The following is a 17,967-nucleotide window of genomic DNA, read 5'->3' on the forward strand; positions in this document are numbered from 1 at the left end:
CTCCAAGGATGGATTTAGCCCAAGGTGTGATCAAGTCCCAGTAGCACCACATTCAGTACATATGTTGTCCAACTGCCAGGGGCGTAACTGGACATGCAGTCATTGACAGATTCTTTTTATCCATCGATCTTTGCAGTCGTGTGAAAATCAAATGCCTAGCATCTTCATTCAAGAATTGTGAAATGTTCAATTCACCACATTTGGAGGAAATATAATAAGCAATAGTGATCTTGTCAGATTTCAGGCGAATAAAGAACATTCAAAACGTACTAAATACAGTTCCTAGCCCTCAATCTATCCTGATTTGCAATCATTACATTTCCATTAATGGTATTTGTCTGACACACTTATACAGAGCGACTTATTAACTGCCATTTATACAACTGAGCCAACAGTACCTTCTTAGTTGTGCAGGGATTTAAATTCCAATTAGAAATCCAACATCTTAAACACTGAACTACCACTACCTTGCTATTAGGAGTTGCTCTTTGACCATTTAGTTGTTAAATATTCAGTTTTAATCACCAGATGATGAACTTTTTTTCACAATTCCTTCACAGATAGATAGAAGAAAATAAGTTTACTTTTAAATGTACATTCACAGTGTAACCCAGCCTCAGGACAGATTTGGGGACCTTGGAGCTTTGAGGCAAAGTGCTCTGAAATCTATTTAAGAATATCTTGCTGGACAATGACAATATCTTCTTTGAGTATAGATTAAACAAGATTGAGATTGAATGTTCTTGCCCATGGTTGCAAAATACTCTAAACGGCCTGCTGAAAATAGATCCAGCTTTGAAACAGTTCCCAAATGAGCCTTTAAATAATTGTCGAAGACATGCATCAATACTGAGCCTTAATACCGATTCTTCAAGGTAAGGTTTAGTGATGTTTGCGAGAATAAATAAGTACCTTATAAAGATTTTAATAGATTTGGCTAAGTACGAAAAAAATTGGGAAGAGTGTACATATGCAAAGGGAAGTACTGGTAGTAGCTTAGTGGTTATGGCTCTGGGTTAGTGGCAGGGGGTTCAAGCCCTTAACCATCTGTGCTCCAGGGGCACTGTATCATCATTACTGATAACATTGCTGGGATATGAGAAGAATGAATTTTAATGTGCTGTAATGTATTTGTGACAAGTAAAAAAGCACCTTTACCAGCGAGAAAATGGATGAAATTAATTTTTATGTGAATATATGTTTTTGTATTTGCAGGTGATAGAGAAAAGCCATGCAGAGGAACCTGTAGCTGACAGCAACACAAGTGCAGAGGTAAGTGCTCCTATCTGTCTTACCGTGTGCTCAATTAAAAGCACTGCACACTAATTATACTATTGCCATGCTCCAGGGGAGTTAATACAGACACATACACTTAATCTCTCTTACACACTTAACAGAATCCATGCAGATAAAGCCATGGTCTAAAGATTACTTGCAAGCCAATATACAATATATCCATGCATGCAACTGGTGAGTGTGTTAAACGCATGACATTTTCCTATTTAGTACAGAATTCAGCCGGTTGTCAGTTTGTAGTGTTTACAGTTTGGGAAAGCCTCTGTGGTGCAGCCAGAAATGTTCTCCCCGACGCTGTATTTTCTTTTTTAATTTCTTTTGCTGTTAATGAGGGTATGATGCACCTGTTCTGCTTGTACTGATGAGGCGTTAAACACCAGGTTTTCTTCTCGACATCACACTACGCACACACACCATTTGCTGATAATGGTTAGGTTGTTGTGTCTGCGTCTGTGACAGCCTAGACTGAACTCATTTGCATTCAACTTCCTGGACAGGCTGTAAGGTGTTGCGCATAAGGAACATCAACACAGAGAGTTGATAACATTCAAACAAAAAATAAGGCAGTATAGTACACAGCTCTCAGTTTATTTTCGCATTTGTAATTAACTGATATAATTGAAATTAAATGTTGAAGTGCATTGGTAAAAAAAAACACTTAATTAGATATACTCTGGCGCCTGGAAGGCCCTAGAAGTTGTTGGTTTGAAACTTAATGCTGAGATTATCATCCTACATTGAACACGGTGATGAGAGCACAGTGGTGGACAGTAACCAAGTCAATGTAATTCGTTACTTTACCTGAGTAGCTTTATCACAGATTTATTATCTGTACTCTACTGAAGGATTTGCATTTGGGGAGATTTTTGCTTTTTTACATTCAATACATTGTAAAGTCAAATATCTTACTTTTGAACTCAACTACATTTTGCAAAATCAGTTGTTACTTTTTATTTATGAGTGGATAAAAATGTGATTGGTCAAACACGCAGCAAGCCACCAATCAGGGTAGAGCGCGCACTTGTTTTAAACTTGTTTTGATTGCCACTTGGTGGTATCTACTTAGCGAACATACAGTTCAGCATCAGTTTAACAACAAGCAGAACATTTTAAGAGTAATAATTGATGGAAGAAACTCCTGTCTTTAACTTGCCACAACACCTGTGGCCTAAAGTAGTTAAAAAGAATGTTTTGGGCTCATGATAATTTTAATAGAGGTTTTATTTATATATTTCTAGATTGGTGTGCTAAGAATAACATTAGAGTATTTTCACATTAACTGATTTGATTAAGCAAGAATCTTGTGACAACCCATCCGCTCGTCTCTCTGCTTGGTGTCTTTCTCTCTCCTGGAGGTTGGCGTCTCTCTCCTCTTTATTGGCGTCACCAGACTGATTAGTCTCATCAGCTGCAGGTGTTTCTTACCGCTTGTTCCGTCCGGCTCTGCCCTCCACTTGTGCACCGCTGGTACAAAACCGTCCAGACACAGCGGCGTTGGTATTCTTATTCCCTTAGCTTCATGAAACACAGCATCGAATGTAGCTTTTAATAGGGAAGTTCTCGGGTTACTTAAGTGTAACCCTTTTCTATGAAAAAGCGGGAACAGAGATGCTGTGCACACACAAGGAGAGAGAAAAAGAAAGAGAGTGAGAGAGAGAGAGAGAGAGAGAGAGAGAGAAAGAATGGCTGATAATTAGTCAGCTGATGCTCTGCATGGATCCTAAGAATGCGTTTTTTAAAATCTGAGCCTGACAATCAATTTCTCTGATTAGCTCGCTATTATATGTTCTACAAGCTTTTTTTTGTGAGTGATTGAAAAGGAGACATGTGTGTGTTCTTTCTGATGTACGTTCACACGTGTTTTGTTTTTGTCTGCAAATACGGGGTTGGCATTTGGATTCTTTTCTGCAGTTTGACTCCTGACTGGGAGGCGTGAGGATCTGCAGTAATTGCCACCTCTCGCCCACACAGACAGCTCTGATGCTTACACTGCTCACACACTGCAGCAAACACAGACACACACACAGACACACAATCACACAACTCCCTGTGAAGGCACTGCAGAGGGTAGCTGCATTAAAATGCAGCAACACTATTCTCTACCTGCAGCTGGGTAGATGGCTCAGGCGGCTCGGCTTTGTGCTTTTAAAAACTGTGAATGTGTAGAAAGCTGGTGGTGCAGCTACTCCCAGCAGCAGGAAACGTTTGTGTGTGTGTGTGTGTGTGTGTGTGTGTGTGTGTGTGTGTGTGTGTGTGTGTGTGTGTGTGTGTGTGTGTGTGTGCGTGGGTGTGTGTGTGTATACAGTTTAGTGGTACAGACTTTAAAATATGTTTAGACAAGAAAAAATAAAGGTTCTCATTTTAATTCCAGATGCAATTCACAAAATTTCATACATTTATTTCAAGACCTAAAAGATAACATCATGGTACACTAAAAGACAGTTGACATTTTATTCCCAATGCACATAAGGAGGACAATTTCATTTTTTAATTCTTGCATTGCAACTCAATTGATGAATTATGATTTTACAGCTGGTTTTATATATATATATATATATATATATATATATATATATATATATATATATATATATATATATATATATATATATACACACTATACTTGCAGCATTTTGACTCATTGGATACAGAGTAAATGCCAAGGAAAATGTTAGTTTAGTATTTACCATTATTCTAATCAGAAGGTCATGAATTTAAATCCTACCACTTTTAAGCTGCCACTGCTGGGCCCTTGATCCTAAACTTCTCAGTTGTATGAATGAAATAATTGTAAGTCGCTCTGGATAAGGGTGTCTGCCAAATCCTGTAAATGTAAATGTAAATAAACCAGACAGACAGTCAATAAAACTCGTTTATGTACTTGTTTTATAAATTCAGAAAAATATGCTTGTGATACATGTGGAAAAAGTTAATTGAGTCCAATAAGAAATGGCATTCAGATCTCCAGTTGTATCCTACCAGAGTAAAAAAAAAAAAACGGGAGTCAGCCGATTGCCCTTATTATCATGTATTTACCAAAACAAATTTCAACGGTTCTGACTAGTGCTTTGAAAACGTATGGTCAAGATGTTTCTGTATGATACAAGCCCTTGGTGCCCTGTGAAGCACATACATTAAATATATATTTTCCCATTAAAATGCATCTTTTCCCTTTAATTGGCTTTAAAATGAACTGTTGCTCTATTTTAAACTCATATTCAGGACTGTGTGACTGTACAGTTTCATGTAAGTGTGAAGAAATGCTGTAAAATAAGAATTCTTCCAAATATAGGAGTGTTAGTTTATTTTTATCAATAAACATGAAAAGTGAATGAACAAGCGAAATCCAAATCAAATCAATATTTGTTGTGGCCAACCTTTGCCTGCAAAACAGTATTTTCTAGGTACACTTGCACACAGTTTTAGGAGAACTAAGCACAGATTCTGTGGATGTAGGCTGGTTCAATCCTTCTGTTTCTTCATGTAATCCCAGACAGACTTGATGATGTTAAGATCAGGACTCTGTGGTGGTCAAAACTATTACTTCTACTTCCAGGGTTCTTCTATATGCTGAAAATTGTTCTTAATTACTTTGGCGCTATGTTTGGGGTTGTTGTCCAGCTGTAGAATAAATTTCAGGCCAGTATCACAAGGTGGTATCTGTATTTTTCAGCATTGAGGACACCATTAATTCTGAACAAATATCCAACTCTATTTGCAGAAATTCGTCACAAATTTGCAAGGAACCTCCACCATGCTTCGCTGCTGCCTTCAGACACTCATTATTATACTGCTCTTCAACTCTTTGTCAAACAAACTGCCTCCTGCTACAGCCAAATATTGTGTTTTGACTCACCAGTTCAGAGCACCTGCTGCCAATTTTTTTTACCCCTGGTTTCAATGTTTTCATGCATAGTTGAGTTGCTTAGCCTTGTTTTCATGCTGTAGATATGGCTTTTTGGCCGCAATACTTTCATGAAGACCCTTTCTGACCAGACTTCTCCAGATAGTATATAGTTGTACCTGTGTTCCACTGGTTTCCGCAAGTTCTTTGCAGATGGCATTCTTTTCATTGTCAAATTTAAGTAAGCATGATGTGTCTTTCATCTGCTTCATTAATTTTCTTTGGCTGACCACTGCATCTACAATCCCCAACATTGCCTGTTTATTTGTGCTTCTTTGAAATAGCTTGACCAGCACATCTTAAAACCCCAGTCTGCTTTGCAATCTTTGCCTGGGAGAGGCCTTGCTGAGAAGTATACAAGTATACATCTTTTGTCTTGTTGCTGTTCTCAGTCTTGTCATGGTGTATGACCCGTGGCATGAAACTGTCTTCCACAAACTCACCTTAGCAGGTCTCATCACAGTCCTATAAACTTTACCTTTCAAATCACTTCTGCCACTCTTCTCCACCCACTCCACCCTGCCTGCACTCTTTTCTTCACTTCTCTAACACACACTCCATTACTTTGCACTGTTGACCCCAGGTACCTAAACTCATCCACATTCACCACCCCTTCTCCCTGCAACCACACCACTCCTCTGCCCTCCCTCTCATTCACAGACATGTACTCTGTCTTACTATTACTGACTTTCATTCCCCTTCTCTCCAGCACGTACCTCCACCACTCCAGGCTCTTCTCCACCTGATCGCTACACTCACCACAAATCACAATATCATACGCAAACATCATAGTCCATGGAGACTCCTGTCTGACATTGTCCGTTAACCTGTCTATCACCACTGCAAACAGGAAAGGGCTCAGGGCCGATCCTTGATGCAGTCCAACCTCCACCTTGAACCAGACTGTTGTTCCTGCTGCACACTTTACTAGTGTCACACTCTCCTCATACATGTCCTGCACCACCCTCACATACTTCTCTGCCACACCTGACTTCCTCATACAATACCAATGCAATGAAATAGGTTGATGGGCTGAAAACGCTACACAATGAGAAGAAAAAAAAAAAAAAAAGATCATCTCACCAAATCAATTAAAATTATGTAACGAGTCTGGTTTGAAAATGTAAGAAGTAGAAAGTACAGATATTTGTGTGAAAATGTAATGAGTGAAAGTAAAAATAAATAGTGTAGAATACTGATAAAAGAAAAATCTACTTAAGTACAGTAGCAAAGTATTTGTACTTCGTTACTCCCCACCTCTGTTGATAAATACTAAGCAAATGTAATACATCTTGCGGTTCTTTATTATTAACTGTGTGCACAGTGCATGATGGGTATTTATATTTTGGAATTTATGAAATATTCAAACAGCGTAACAAATTCTCAATTAGTGCACTATGTGGGAAATATGAAACAGATATAAAAATAGATTATTTGATATTAGCATGGATGATACATACTTTATTTTTTACAATTCAAATTTTATTTCTAGCAATGTTTACTTTTTTTCTCGCAATAGCAACTTTATTTCTCGCAAGTCTGACGATTTTTCTTCCAATTCTGACTTTATTTCTCGCAATTATGCCTTTTTTTTTTTTTTGCCAATCGGGCAGCGTAACCTGCTCTGTAGTGCCAGAATGCTTTACACATTTAAAATGAAATAGGCTACAATCAATAGATCTATCAGTGGAACAATGGATAAAATCCAAAAGGGCTATTTTCGGCATAGTTTTGAATTGTAACTTTAGCTCCTGTCTGCTATGTTTGTTAGAAAATAACTCCAAATTGGCAGAACTAAAGTCAGAATTGTAAGGAATAAAGTCTAAATTGCGAGAAATGAAGTCGCAATTAGGCAAACCTTTTTTTCTTAGCGTGGTGGAAACTGGCTTCTATAATAGAGTGTACAGCCAGTGGGAAAACCAATTTTCTTCACAAAAGCATTTATATGGTAGTTTGGTAGAAGTAAAAATATTAACATTTCAACACTGACACATCGGGTCTTAGTGTTTTGCTCAATATCTCTAGAAAAGATTGAATGAAATTGTAGGGAAAAAAAAAGAATCCATAATGATATGAAGACACTGGGGGCTGATTTTTTCTAGCCTGCAGAATAGATATATTGATGCATATCAATGATGACTCATGTCAGGGTGAAATGTATTGTAGATTTGTTGGGGCTGATATTTTTCTGGACAATTAACTGCTTTTAGTGTTTTTTGGCTGTGTTTTTCTCTTGGCCATGTTTCGTGTATTTAAAGGTCCCACGGCATGAAGCCAGCAGAGGATTATTGACTTGGAATTGTGAATGCAGCTGCCTGTGTGCCTTTGTGTGTGTGTAGGTGATAATTTGCTCCACATCATTCTTATTATGCCATTGATAAGAGCTTATGATGTATGATGCATTGCTCAAGCCTAATAGCTATTGATGAATATTTTATTTTAGCCCTTGCATCTAATAGCACCACCATTCGGCATCATTAAAATGCAGTGCCAGTCTCGTGTACATCTGGAAAGACATCTTGAAATTTTGAAAACTCTGCAAGCCTCGTTCCTTCATGTTACATTAATAATCTCTTTCCCACTTTATTTTACATTTTGATGTTTTGATTTCATATAAATATTTTGTTCATTAATGTGTTTTGAGTGTTGGTGTTGACCACCAGAAAGTGTGGTGCTTCCTGTAAAACCCCTACACATACATTACAGTTTGTACCACATACAAGGTACTGTATTTTTCAAAGAACCGTACTGGGGAATATACTGCATTTCGTATATTCACCAGTCTGGACTATGCATTGTTCCGTTTCAGGGTTGGCAGGTTTGTGTCTGTGAAAAGTGTAAGTAAGGTCAACAAAAAAAATAAAGTGTCCTAGTGTCTGCCCCATTTGCTTATGGAAACGTGTCTCCTGACTCCATCTTGAAGTGTTTTTTTTCATAACGTGATCATTTAAAGCAGCTTGGACCTGTGTGCTGAACAGCTTAGTGCATGTGCATGCCTGTGTGTGTGTGTGTTAAGTGATTCCACAGGATGTGATCTGGAATGAAAGTTGGAATCATATTTCTGTTTTATGGCTGTCTTTACACACTGGGTCCAACCAGCAAGTCACGGGGAAGATGTTAAGAAGAAACTATAAGAACTTTTTTACGCAAAGTAATGTACATATCGTTTCAAGATGCTTAATTTATATATCGTCTACTGTAATGCATGTGTAGTGAAAAGTAGCATAAGGTATTAGGGTTAATAATTTTCAAATGCCAAAATCAAAATGATCTACCTGCATAAAAAAATGCCCCTTTTATCCAATATATCCAACCCTCACATTTCAGCAAACATTTATTATCTTTTCAAGGGACAATACTATAAAAAATGTAAGTAGTCAATGTAGTCAATTAGAGTATAGAGTAGTCAATGTGTATATGTATGTGTGTGTACATATATATATTATATTAAATTTTATATAATATAAATACAATTTCAGGAATTTTCAAGACTGGAAATTTTCCATGAGAATTAGTAGGAATATACTGGGAATTTACAAAATGCAGGTTAGTCTATAACATGGAACTTAAATGTAGTCGAAAAAATGATAATCTTGGTTAAAACAACAAAATTATATGCAATTTTAGTCACATTTCTACCCTGCGCATTTATTGATCACATGCAGACAGCACACTTATTGCAACGCTACTGAGACCACACGCCCTACATACACTGTGCGTTCCTCCAGAACTAATACAATTTCTTGAATTCTGCAATAATGTAAAAAATGCTTAATGTTAAAAAATGTCAATCTTTGCGACTATTCACGAAAATTAGATAAATATTACATATGTACAAAAATATTATACTAACATATTTACAACATTTTACTAACAATTAAATAAAAGTAAAAAATTTAAATAAAAAAAAATCTGTATTAGTTTGCATGCATGTCAGCTTATGACCAAGCAAAATGTTGATATTTATATTTGTATATGACACAGTTTAGATAAATTTCCCCAAATTTCTAATCAATTACTTTAAATACCATAAATATCCAGAAATTCCCTTGAATCAAGTCAGTGCCAGCATTTTTAGAAACAGTTCAAGTGTCTTTCTACATTTCCCTTCTTTGAAATAGCAATGATGGATTGACAGATCAGACAAACTCACCTCAAATATGACGTGAAAAAAGTATTTCTTATGTTTTTAGTTTGGTCCAGCTTCTGCATTAATTTTTATATTCTATCTTTAGTAGATATAAATTGGGAGGCTAACCACAGTAGGTCACTTAGCTCGGTGGAGTTTTGCAGTAGCTTGAATGTGCGTATGTGGTGACCCTTGTGTTAAGAGAAGAGATCTCAGAAGAGATCTCAGAATGTCCGTCAATCAATTTTAAAATCTCATATCGAGGATAGATGATAGACTAACATCTAAAAATCCTTTTTTAATGGCATGCGATCTACCAGCGTATTGGGATACCTGGATACCTATGGGATTTGGATTCCTTAACATCTCGTTAGAGGATACCACAGTTTTTTCACAGTCAATATTTCTCCAGTGCTGTTCTTATAGTTGAAATTATTTCTAGAGCAAAGATAAAAGATATTGGGGCTTTTTACTTCTCACATATGCATTACAGGATGTTAGGAAGCTGGGGTCTCTGGTGGTTAGGATGCAGCGCTTTCACCGCTGTGGCCCGGGTTCGATCCCCGGTCAGGGAATTAACCCCAGTAATTAGGGTTGCACAATCCTTAGTGCCAGTCCCATGCCCGGATAAATGGGGAGGGTTGCGTTAGGAAGGGCATCCAGCGTAAAACGTGCTAAATCAAACATGCGGATGGTCCGCTTTGGCGACCCCTAATGGGAGAAGCCGAAAGAAAGTTTTTAGGAAGCTGGGGTCTGAGTCAGGCATGATGCACAGTCCCTGGAGTGCAGAATTTTAGGGCCCTGACACAAGGGCCCCAGAGTGGCAGCTTGGCCATACTGGGGTTTGAATCCTGGACTTTCCAATTGACATCCCAAAACCTTAACCACTGAGCCACCACTTCCCCCAATGATATCTTGTGGTGTTAGGAACCCCTTTTCAGGTACTGTTGCCTTTCCGTCTTTGTCTTTCTTAATCCAGTGTGTTTGTGTGGTTCGTGTTTGTGGTTGGCACCGAGCGCACTCTGGCCGAATATGCACTATTGAATCTGCACTTCTCAGTTCTCCGCTCACTTCTGTGTGTTATCATGATGGGATTAGCGGCATTCCAAGTTCTTAATTTAGCTCCGGAGTGCGGCAGAGAGCTCGTTTTGACTGACGGTGAGCAGCCAGAGAGAGAAAGAGAGAGAGATAGAGAAAGGGAGTTGGATGCAGAATTAGCCTACATCTGTATGATTCATGCAAGAAGCCTCAGAGAACGACTAAAAAACCAAAGCACTTTGTGTGTGAGTCTTTAAATGTGTATGCAATCTCTTTCTCTCTCTCTTCCTTTCCCTCTCTCCTTTTCTCTCTCCCGCTCTCTCTCACTACTAAAACTTTAAATTACTACTTCATCTTTAATTGGAGAAGCATTGCTTTTGAGAAGTTCTTAAAAAAATCCTCATTCTGCATTGAATACCTTGCGCTTGCCTTTGCTTCAGTATACTGTACACTCTATATGGTCATTTTTATGAATCAGGTGCTTCGAATAAATCTGTCTCCTGTCCCTTTTTTTTCATATTCAAGGTCATGAATTGCTCATTAGATCTGCGGAATCTGTTTCACTGCACTGTAGAAACATCTTTCATTTCCAAACTTTTGATTTCTCTGCAGAGCTAAAAACATCTAGCTCAGCAGAGAAAATGGAGAAACGAATCTGTATGAAGAAAAAAAAAAAAAGAAGAAGAGAGAACACAGAGAACACAGCTGATTTGTGATCCTGAGATTTCTTATTTCGCTCTGGAGGTAGTCAGTCAATGCTGTGTGAGAGCTGATCTCTCGTCTGATCTTGTGGAGGAGGGATGCTTTGGGCTCTCAGCAACAGCAGCATCGTCTCTCCCTCTCTCCCACTCTCTCTCTCCCTCTTTCTCTCTCTCTTTCTCTCTCTCTCTCTTGCTCTCTCTCTCTTTCTCTTTCTCTCTCTTTCTCTCTGTCTCTCTCACTTTCGATCCCTAACTCTGTGTCTGTGTAAGGCAACCGTGGTGCCGTGTAGCTGTGGCCAGCCTGCGCTGCACCGTGCGCTCCTGCTAGCATCATGTGTGCAGCTGCTGCTGTTGCGCTTAGCTGTGTAGGCAAGAGCTCCATTCATTTAATGCTAGCTCTGCCTGTGCCTTAGTCTTTCTCTTCCTTTCCTTTTCCTTTTAATTCTTCTCTCAATTCTGGCGATGAATTGGCTGCTTGGCTGAGCTTCTGGGCTCACAATGGATTGTCTGTGTATCGTTACAACTAAGGTAAGAAACGGTTCAAGAGTGTGCTGATGGGTGTGAGTGACAGTGATGCAGATACAATGTGAGAGAGAGAGAGAGAGAGAGAGAGAGAGAGAGGGAGAGAGACAGAGACAGAGAGAGAGAGAGAGAGAGAGAGAGAGAGAGAGAGAGAGAGAGGGAAAGGGGGAGAGAGACAGGGAGAAAAAGAAGGCTCCTTGTGATGTGATGCAGAGTGTTTGTATATTTCTGTGAATTGTGTATGTTTTTGTGAATTTATTTATTTTTCTCTGCATGTGAAGTCACCTGTTCACTTTTTTTTTGCTGTTTGTGTGTGTGTGTGTGTGTGTGTGTGTGTGTGTGTGTGTGTGTGTGTGTGTGTGTGTTTTGTGTGTGGATCACTGTGTTGCTGTCTTGCCTCTGTGGAGGCGTGAAGGAGGAGCTTGTAAAGAGCTCAGTGTTTCTTGAAGCTACTCTGTGCTTTTCTTAGTGTCTTATAGATTGTTTTGGGGATTTCATGTGTGCAAGTAGTTTTATTTTATTTCATTTTGATTTCAATGCTGTTAAACGCAATGCATACGCTGGGTAAGAGAAAAACAAAGGAAGGAGTGGCACCATTGAGTTATGTATAATAGCGAACTCCATTAAAAAAGCATCTGATTTACTCCTTAGGGGAAAAAAACGAATGGAATGGATCTATCATGTTTAGGTGGGAGGATCCTACAGCTCAGTGAAATTATGGATATTTACCAAATCCATATCCTTATGTCTGTATGAAATGCCTGGGTGTACTCCACCCCTGAAATACTGTACATTCAAGGTTTAGAGTTCTATTGCCAAGACTTTGTAGTTTTGGGGTAGTGCAGTGATAGTAATCATGTAATCATGTGCGAGACTTCACTGCACGCGCTAGAGCAGTTCATATTCTCTCAGACTGCCATGCGTTCTCGCTGAGCCCTAATTTCCTGAAAAAATGTAATGCAAATATTCATTCCCATGCTGAGGACGTGTGTTCGGAATCAGGATTGCCTTCGTAAAGCTGAAATGGTGAAGATGGTCAAGCTGACAGACTGTTGCATCATCTATTCAGTAGTCTATTCAGAGCTTTGCCTGAGCGATTCGGTGCTTGAGCCATGTTTGCTAAGCTTCAGGACGCCTTTGGTTGTGTGATTTCTTATGTGAGAATTTCCAATGGCGTGACTTCATCGCACTACAATCTGTTTTGCAACAATCTTATACTCAGCTGGAGGATTGCAAACATTCAGAGTTTTTAGCCAAGTTTCAGTCATGTACATCTCTGAACCAATAGCGAATCACTAATAAAAAAGCTACACCAAATTAAGTTTTGGTGACTTTTTGAGTTTGCGTGGAAAAACATGGATCGCACCATGAATGAGAGAATGAGTCAACCGAACCGAAGACTAGAGGTCAACCGATATTACATTCTACCGATACCAACAGCTAGTTGGAATCATACTTGCCTATATCCGATTGATCAACCCATAGTTTTTAAAATTGATACTGGATATAAAACAAGCAAACTTAACACTCCATGTAAAACAGTACTGAAATTTATTACACACAAAAAAAATGGTACTGAAAACTGAAAATGTGCTAAATGAAATAAATATGAATTATATTCATTAATGAACATGACTATATTATTAATAAATTATAAATAATAAATTAAATACAGTTCTCTCCATGCACTGTGCTCTCTCTATGTACCATACAGTCTCAAGTGTATAAACAAACAGCACGTGGCCTCAGTGATTCGCCTCTAGATGACAAATTTTTCGGTACAGATTTTTCCCGATAGTCGATAGTTCCAGAAAATCAGCAAAACTGAAGAATCAGTCGACCTCTACCAAAAACCAACCTGCAAAACACTTATTGTAATAATCATTGAGATTGTCTTAATGTAGTTAGATGTCTTGGATTGAAACTGTGGTTATTTGATGTACTTCAAATTGAATATCATCTTCATTTGGCTGGCTAGCTAAAAGAAAAACCTTTCAGGAATAGATGGTAGTTGTCTTCTACATGTTTCACAAAGTCTATCATATTCAGAATATTATAGGGTACTAGTGACAACAAAACAGCTATTTGGTCGAGAAGATAAGATCGAAATGAACCAAATGACTCAATAGAAGATTCTTTCATATTGATGACCAGGACTCAAAGAACCAAGTCACTAAAATTATACGGTCTTGCCATCACTAATGCACCTAGTTTGATGATATATTATCACACATGGTATTATATTAATGTACATTGTATTGATTGTGAAATTTTGATAATGCATATAATGGTACAGTAATATTGTCAGTGTTTATTGTGTCAGCTCTGCTCCCTACTAAAAGAGGAGGAGGTATAGAGTTAGTTTGCAACAAATACAGATAGTTGTAGTCTACTTCAGTAATCTCTCTTACGCAGCTTACCTGCTCTTCTCTATAGACTTTTAATGGCCAGTGAGGAAAAGTCGTGTGCTGTAGCAAAAAAGGACAAGGTTGGAAACACAAACACTGTCCACAAGGAGAATCTAAAACACACACATTTGTGCCATTTTGTAGAAATGTAGACACTGCAGTGTCGCATTACCAAGCTGCCTTTATTGCTGGCATGCTGGCAGGTTAATTGAAGTGTGCAATACACCTAACAGGTGGACGCACTACTTATCAACACTCTAGTATCAAATAAGTGATTGTTTAAGAAGGTACAAGGTGAGCTTTTGGGTATTTGTTTACTCCTTGACTCTACTTTCTATGCTCACAAATGTGTGTACGCAAATTTCCACCTCTAAAAATGTATTGTAGATGATTGAGTTTATTAGTAGCAATTTATATTAATAAAATAATAGTATAATCTTTTACGTATATGCAATATAGCTTGCTGCAAGAATGGTACAAAATGCCTGGAAAGAGAATGAAGCGAAAGAGAAAATAATCTGTAGCCTGGATTATTTTATAAGAACTGTTTCCCTCATTGTACATGGCCAGTTTCGGCAAATTTATAAATGTAGAAAATTCTGATACACCGAATAAATTTTTTGTTGCTCATTTGTTGTTGCTGTCATTGATTCAAAAAATCTTAGTGTGGGCTACTCAAATTTCTGAATCTTTCACAAATTCCACCAGGTTTTGGGGTAACTGTATACTGGTTTAATAGGTTAAGACTGAGTCTGAGAGGACAAGTCAAAAATGTCATGATTTTACAATACAACAGCAGTCTAAACTTAATTCATAAACCATGAGACATCAATACAAGAAGTTAAATAATGTATAAACCTTTGATTCATATTCGATTCAACTTTTTTCTCCATTTAATTGGAGAGCATCCCAATTCACGTCCTGACAACACGTTGACAAGTTTACTGCAAATGACTATTATTCATCTCCAATAGATGCTTTATCCTGGTAAGAATACCTAAAATGCAAATACAAACTTTTCAAAGTGGGCCCCTAGTGTTGGGTCAAGGTTATGGTCAAAAGGGGTGATTTATAGTAGCTGACCCCTTTACCAGCATGTTATCAGAAATTACGGAAGACTCTGGAGAACCTGGGGTAAACCCCATGCTTACAATTGGAATAATAAGTATAAATAACAGAATCAAACCGGGGACCTGCCTATACGCTTGCTGAAGTGAAACACTGCTGTTTTGGCACCATATTAGCCACACACAGTACATGTTGATAATCATAATTAATTTGAATACACGTTTAAATGGAGTATTATAATATAATGCTAAATTCGTTCATGCTTTAGATACTAGGTAGTTATATTCGTCTTTCAAATTTGATATTGATTCAACGTTGGCTATTATACAGAGTTATTCAAAAAGAATGAACCGATATCATGACGCATTGCTTCAGTTCTTAAGCATCGTATTGAAATGAGTCAGTGACCATTTGAAAGAGGAATTATCTAAGTTGATTGTGAGTATAATACTTGTGACTTGGCTGGAGTTTTGTATTACTTTTCCTTTATAAAATATTGTGTAATGAAATCGGTTCATTCTTTTTGAATAACCCTGTACTACTCTACGTCTATACTATACTGTATGCATGTCCACCCAACCCTGAGTCAAACATCCCTCTCTCTCTATGTAATGTAAGTTATGTAATGGCTTCAGTAGGTTTGTGCTGAACGACAATCCTCCCACAAGTGTATGTGCGTGTGTGTGTGTGTTGTGTTCTCTTCTCTTCTCTTCTCTTCTCTTCTCTTCTCTTCTCTTCTCTTCTCTTCTCTTCTCTTCTCTTCTCTTCTCTTCTCCTCCACCTCCAGCCTTCTTCTTCTTCTTCTTCTTCTTCTTCTTCTTCTTCTTCTTCTTCTTCTTCTACATCTTCTTCTTCCTATTTTGGGTATTCTCACATCCTCTATATTCTCAATACTCTATCTGGATGGTGTGGGAGCACTTACTTGTGGAAGTGAGAAATCATACACACACACACACACACACACACACACACACACACACACACACACACACACACACACACACACACACACACACAAACACAAACACAGAGAGACACTTGTATGTTTTAGAAGACATGGTGTAGAATACAGAAATCAGCCTTGTGACACTGTGAATCACAGTGCAATGTTGTGTGTTTACTGAAGTTTTGAAAGCCGTGTGAAGAAGCAGGTCCTCTCCTCAGCATGCTGTATTGTATGTGAATTGTTTTCTAGACTTGTCGATTGGGTGCTTTTTAAATATTAATACTACAGTGTGCTGGCATTAGCTTTTGAAGTCAGCTAAGTGGTGCACCCCATTGAACGGAAACTGAAGCAGACCCGATTCCCACCATATCAGCCAATACAATACAAATATTATATTTTGTCATCTAATTGCATCTGAGATGTTATCGAGCCGCCATCCTACTTTTCTTAGAAGCTTCAAGTTCAAAGTGTCAATGCTAAGAGGAACAGGAGAGGGAGGATATTTCCAGATCAGATATGCATGCTAAACTCGAGGCCTCTAATTTATGTAAACTTGAAAACACTGAAAAAAAGAACAACAGCAAAACAAAACCAACCTAATTTACTATAGAGACTACAGGGGATTGCATATTTGCATTAAAGAAAATGTAATTTGAGGTCTAGTACAAAATAGAAAAGGCTGATTTACCACCACTACTCTGGCTCATTAGGAACAGCAACTATGTGAGAAAATGCATAAAAAATTCATTTGTATTTTGTTAAGATTTTATTGTTAATTTATGTTAAAGCATTCGTTTGTTTATTTGTTTGTTTATTTTATTTTGTTTAGTTATTTATTTGTTTTTTTAATTTGTTAATTTGTTTGTGTGTAATTAAATTTTATTTTGTTTTTAATTCAGTTTTATGTTTGATCATTTATTTGTTTCTTTGTTAATTTATGGTGAATTGACAACTTTATTATTTTATTTTAATTCTATGTTTAGTAATTAATTATTTTTTTGTTAATTTAATTTAATGTAATTTTATGCTTGGGAATTTATTTGTTTCTTTTTTAATTTATTAACATTTTATTTTATGTTTAGTGATTTGTTTTTTTGCTTTTTTTTGCTTTTTTCATAATTTTTTTGTTTAATTAAATATATTTTATTTAATTTTTATATTCACATAATTATTTTCAAAATAATGTTCACAAAGATCGTTACAATTAAATTATTATTATTATTATTATTATTAATATTATTATTATTATTATTGATAATAATAATAATAATAATAATAATAATAATATTATTGTTGTTGTTGTTGTCTACACACTTTGATTTTCTTTACATATTGTATTATTTTTATTCAATTTAACTACAGCTCTCATGAACAATTCACACATCCTCAGCCTTATGTCATGGCCCAGTCAAATGTGGGGAAATCATAAGTTTGAATCCTGATCAGAAAACAGCTTCATGTGCCATGGGTCTTTAGTTCTTCTGATGGAAACAGCTGTGTTTCTTTCTCCTCTGTCCATCTGAGAGATGCTTATTAAATATATGATTTAGGGTTTATATATACCGTAACACAGTTTTTGATTATTTTAGAAAGACTTTGAATGAGCAGCAGTTTAAAAATGATATGGGGAATAACTTCAGATGTAGCACATATGCCTCCAGCGTTTTAGATTTTGCTGTCTGGCACTAGTTGCTATGGCGATTTGGATACATTCTTGAATGCTCGATTAGCGGACCATGGCTTGGAGTTTATAGATGGCATAAATTTGTTCTGTGGTTCAGGAATAAGAGATTAAATGCCTGCTCACATAAATAGCACATATCTGTTAGTCATTATCATGTCTGATTTGAAGGCAGTAATTTATTATCTCCTTAGTAGTAATTTTTAAATGATGTTGGCAGGATTAAATATTTTCCTGGCATGTTTGTTTCTATTGATGAGTTTAAGATTAAAGC

At 37.2% G+C, this 17,967-nt stretch overlaps 1 protein-coding gene across 28 annotated transcripts in view; it reads left to right on the plus strand.

The window, feature by feature from the left end:
* Positions 1–17,967, plus strand: part of dlg2 (discs, large homolog 2) — a 247,569-nt gene that overhangs the window by 30,448 nt on the left and 199,154 nt on the right. For 15 of the 28 annotated variants that reach the window (XM_083568218.1, XM_083568177.1, XM_083568186.1 and 12 more), the window contains exon 1: positions 11,090–11,596. In XM_083568218.1, coding sequence (XP_083424344.1) covers positions 11,567–11,596 — 30 coding nt within the window. In that variant the 5' untranslated portion in view covers positions 11,090–11,566. Of the gene's footprint in view, positions 1–1,215; positions 1,273–10,600; positions 11,597–17,967 lie in introns of those variants that run through there. The other 13 variants (XM_083568170.1, XM_083568192.1, XM_083568181.1 and 10 more) reach the window with 2 other exon arrangements.

The sequence above is a fragment of the Silurus aristotelis genome (assembly GCF_946808225.1).
Source record: "Silurus aristotelis genome assembly, chromosome: 18".
Classification (NCBI taxonomy): domain Eukaryota; kingdom Metazoa; phylum Chordata; class Actinopteri; order Siluriformes; family Siluridae; genus Silurus; species Silurus aristotelis.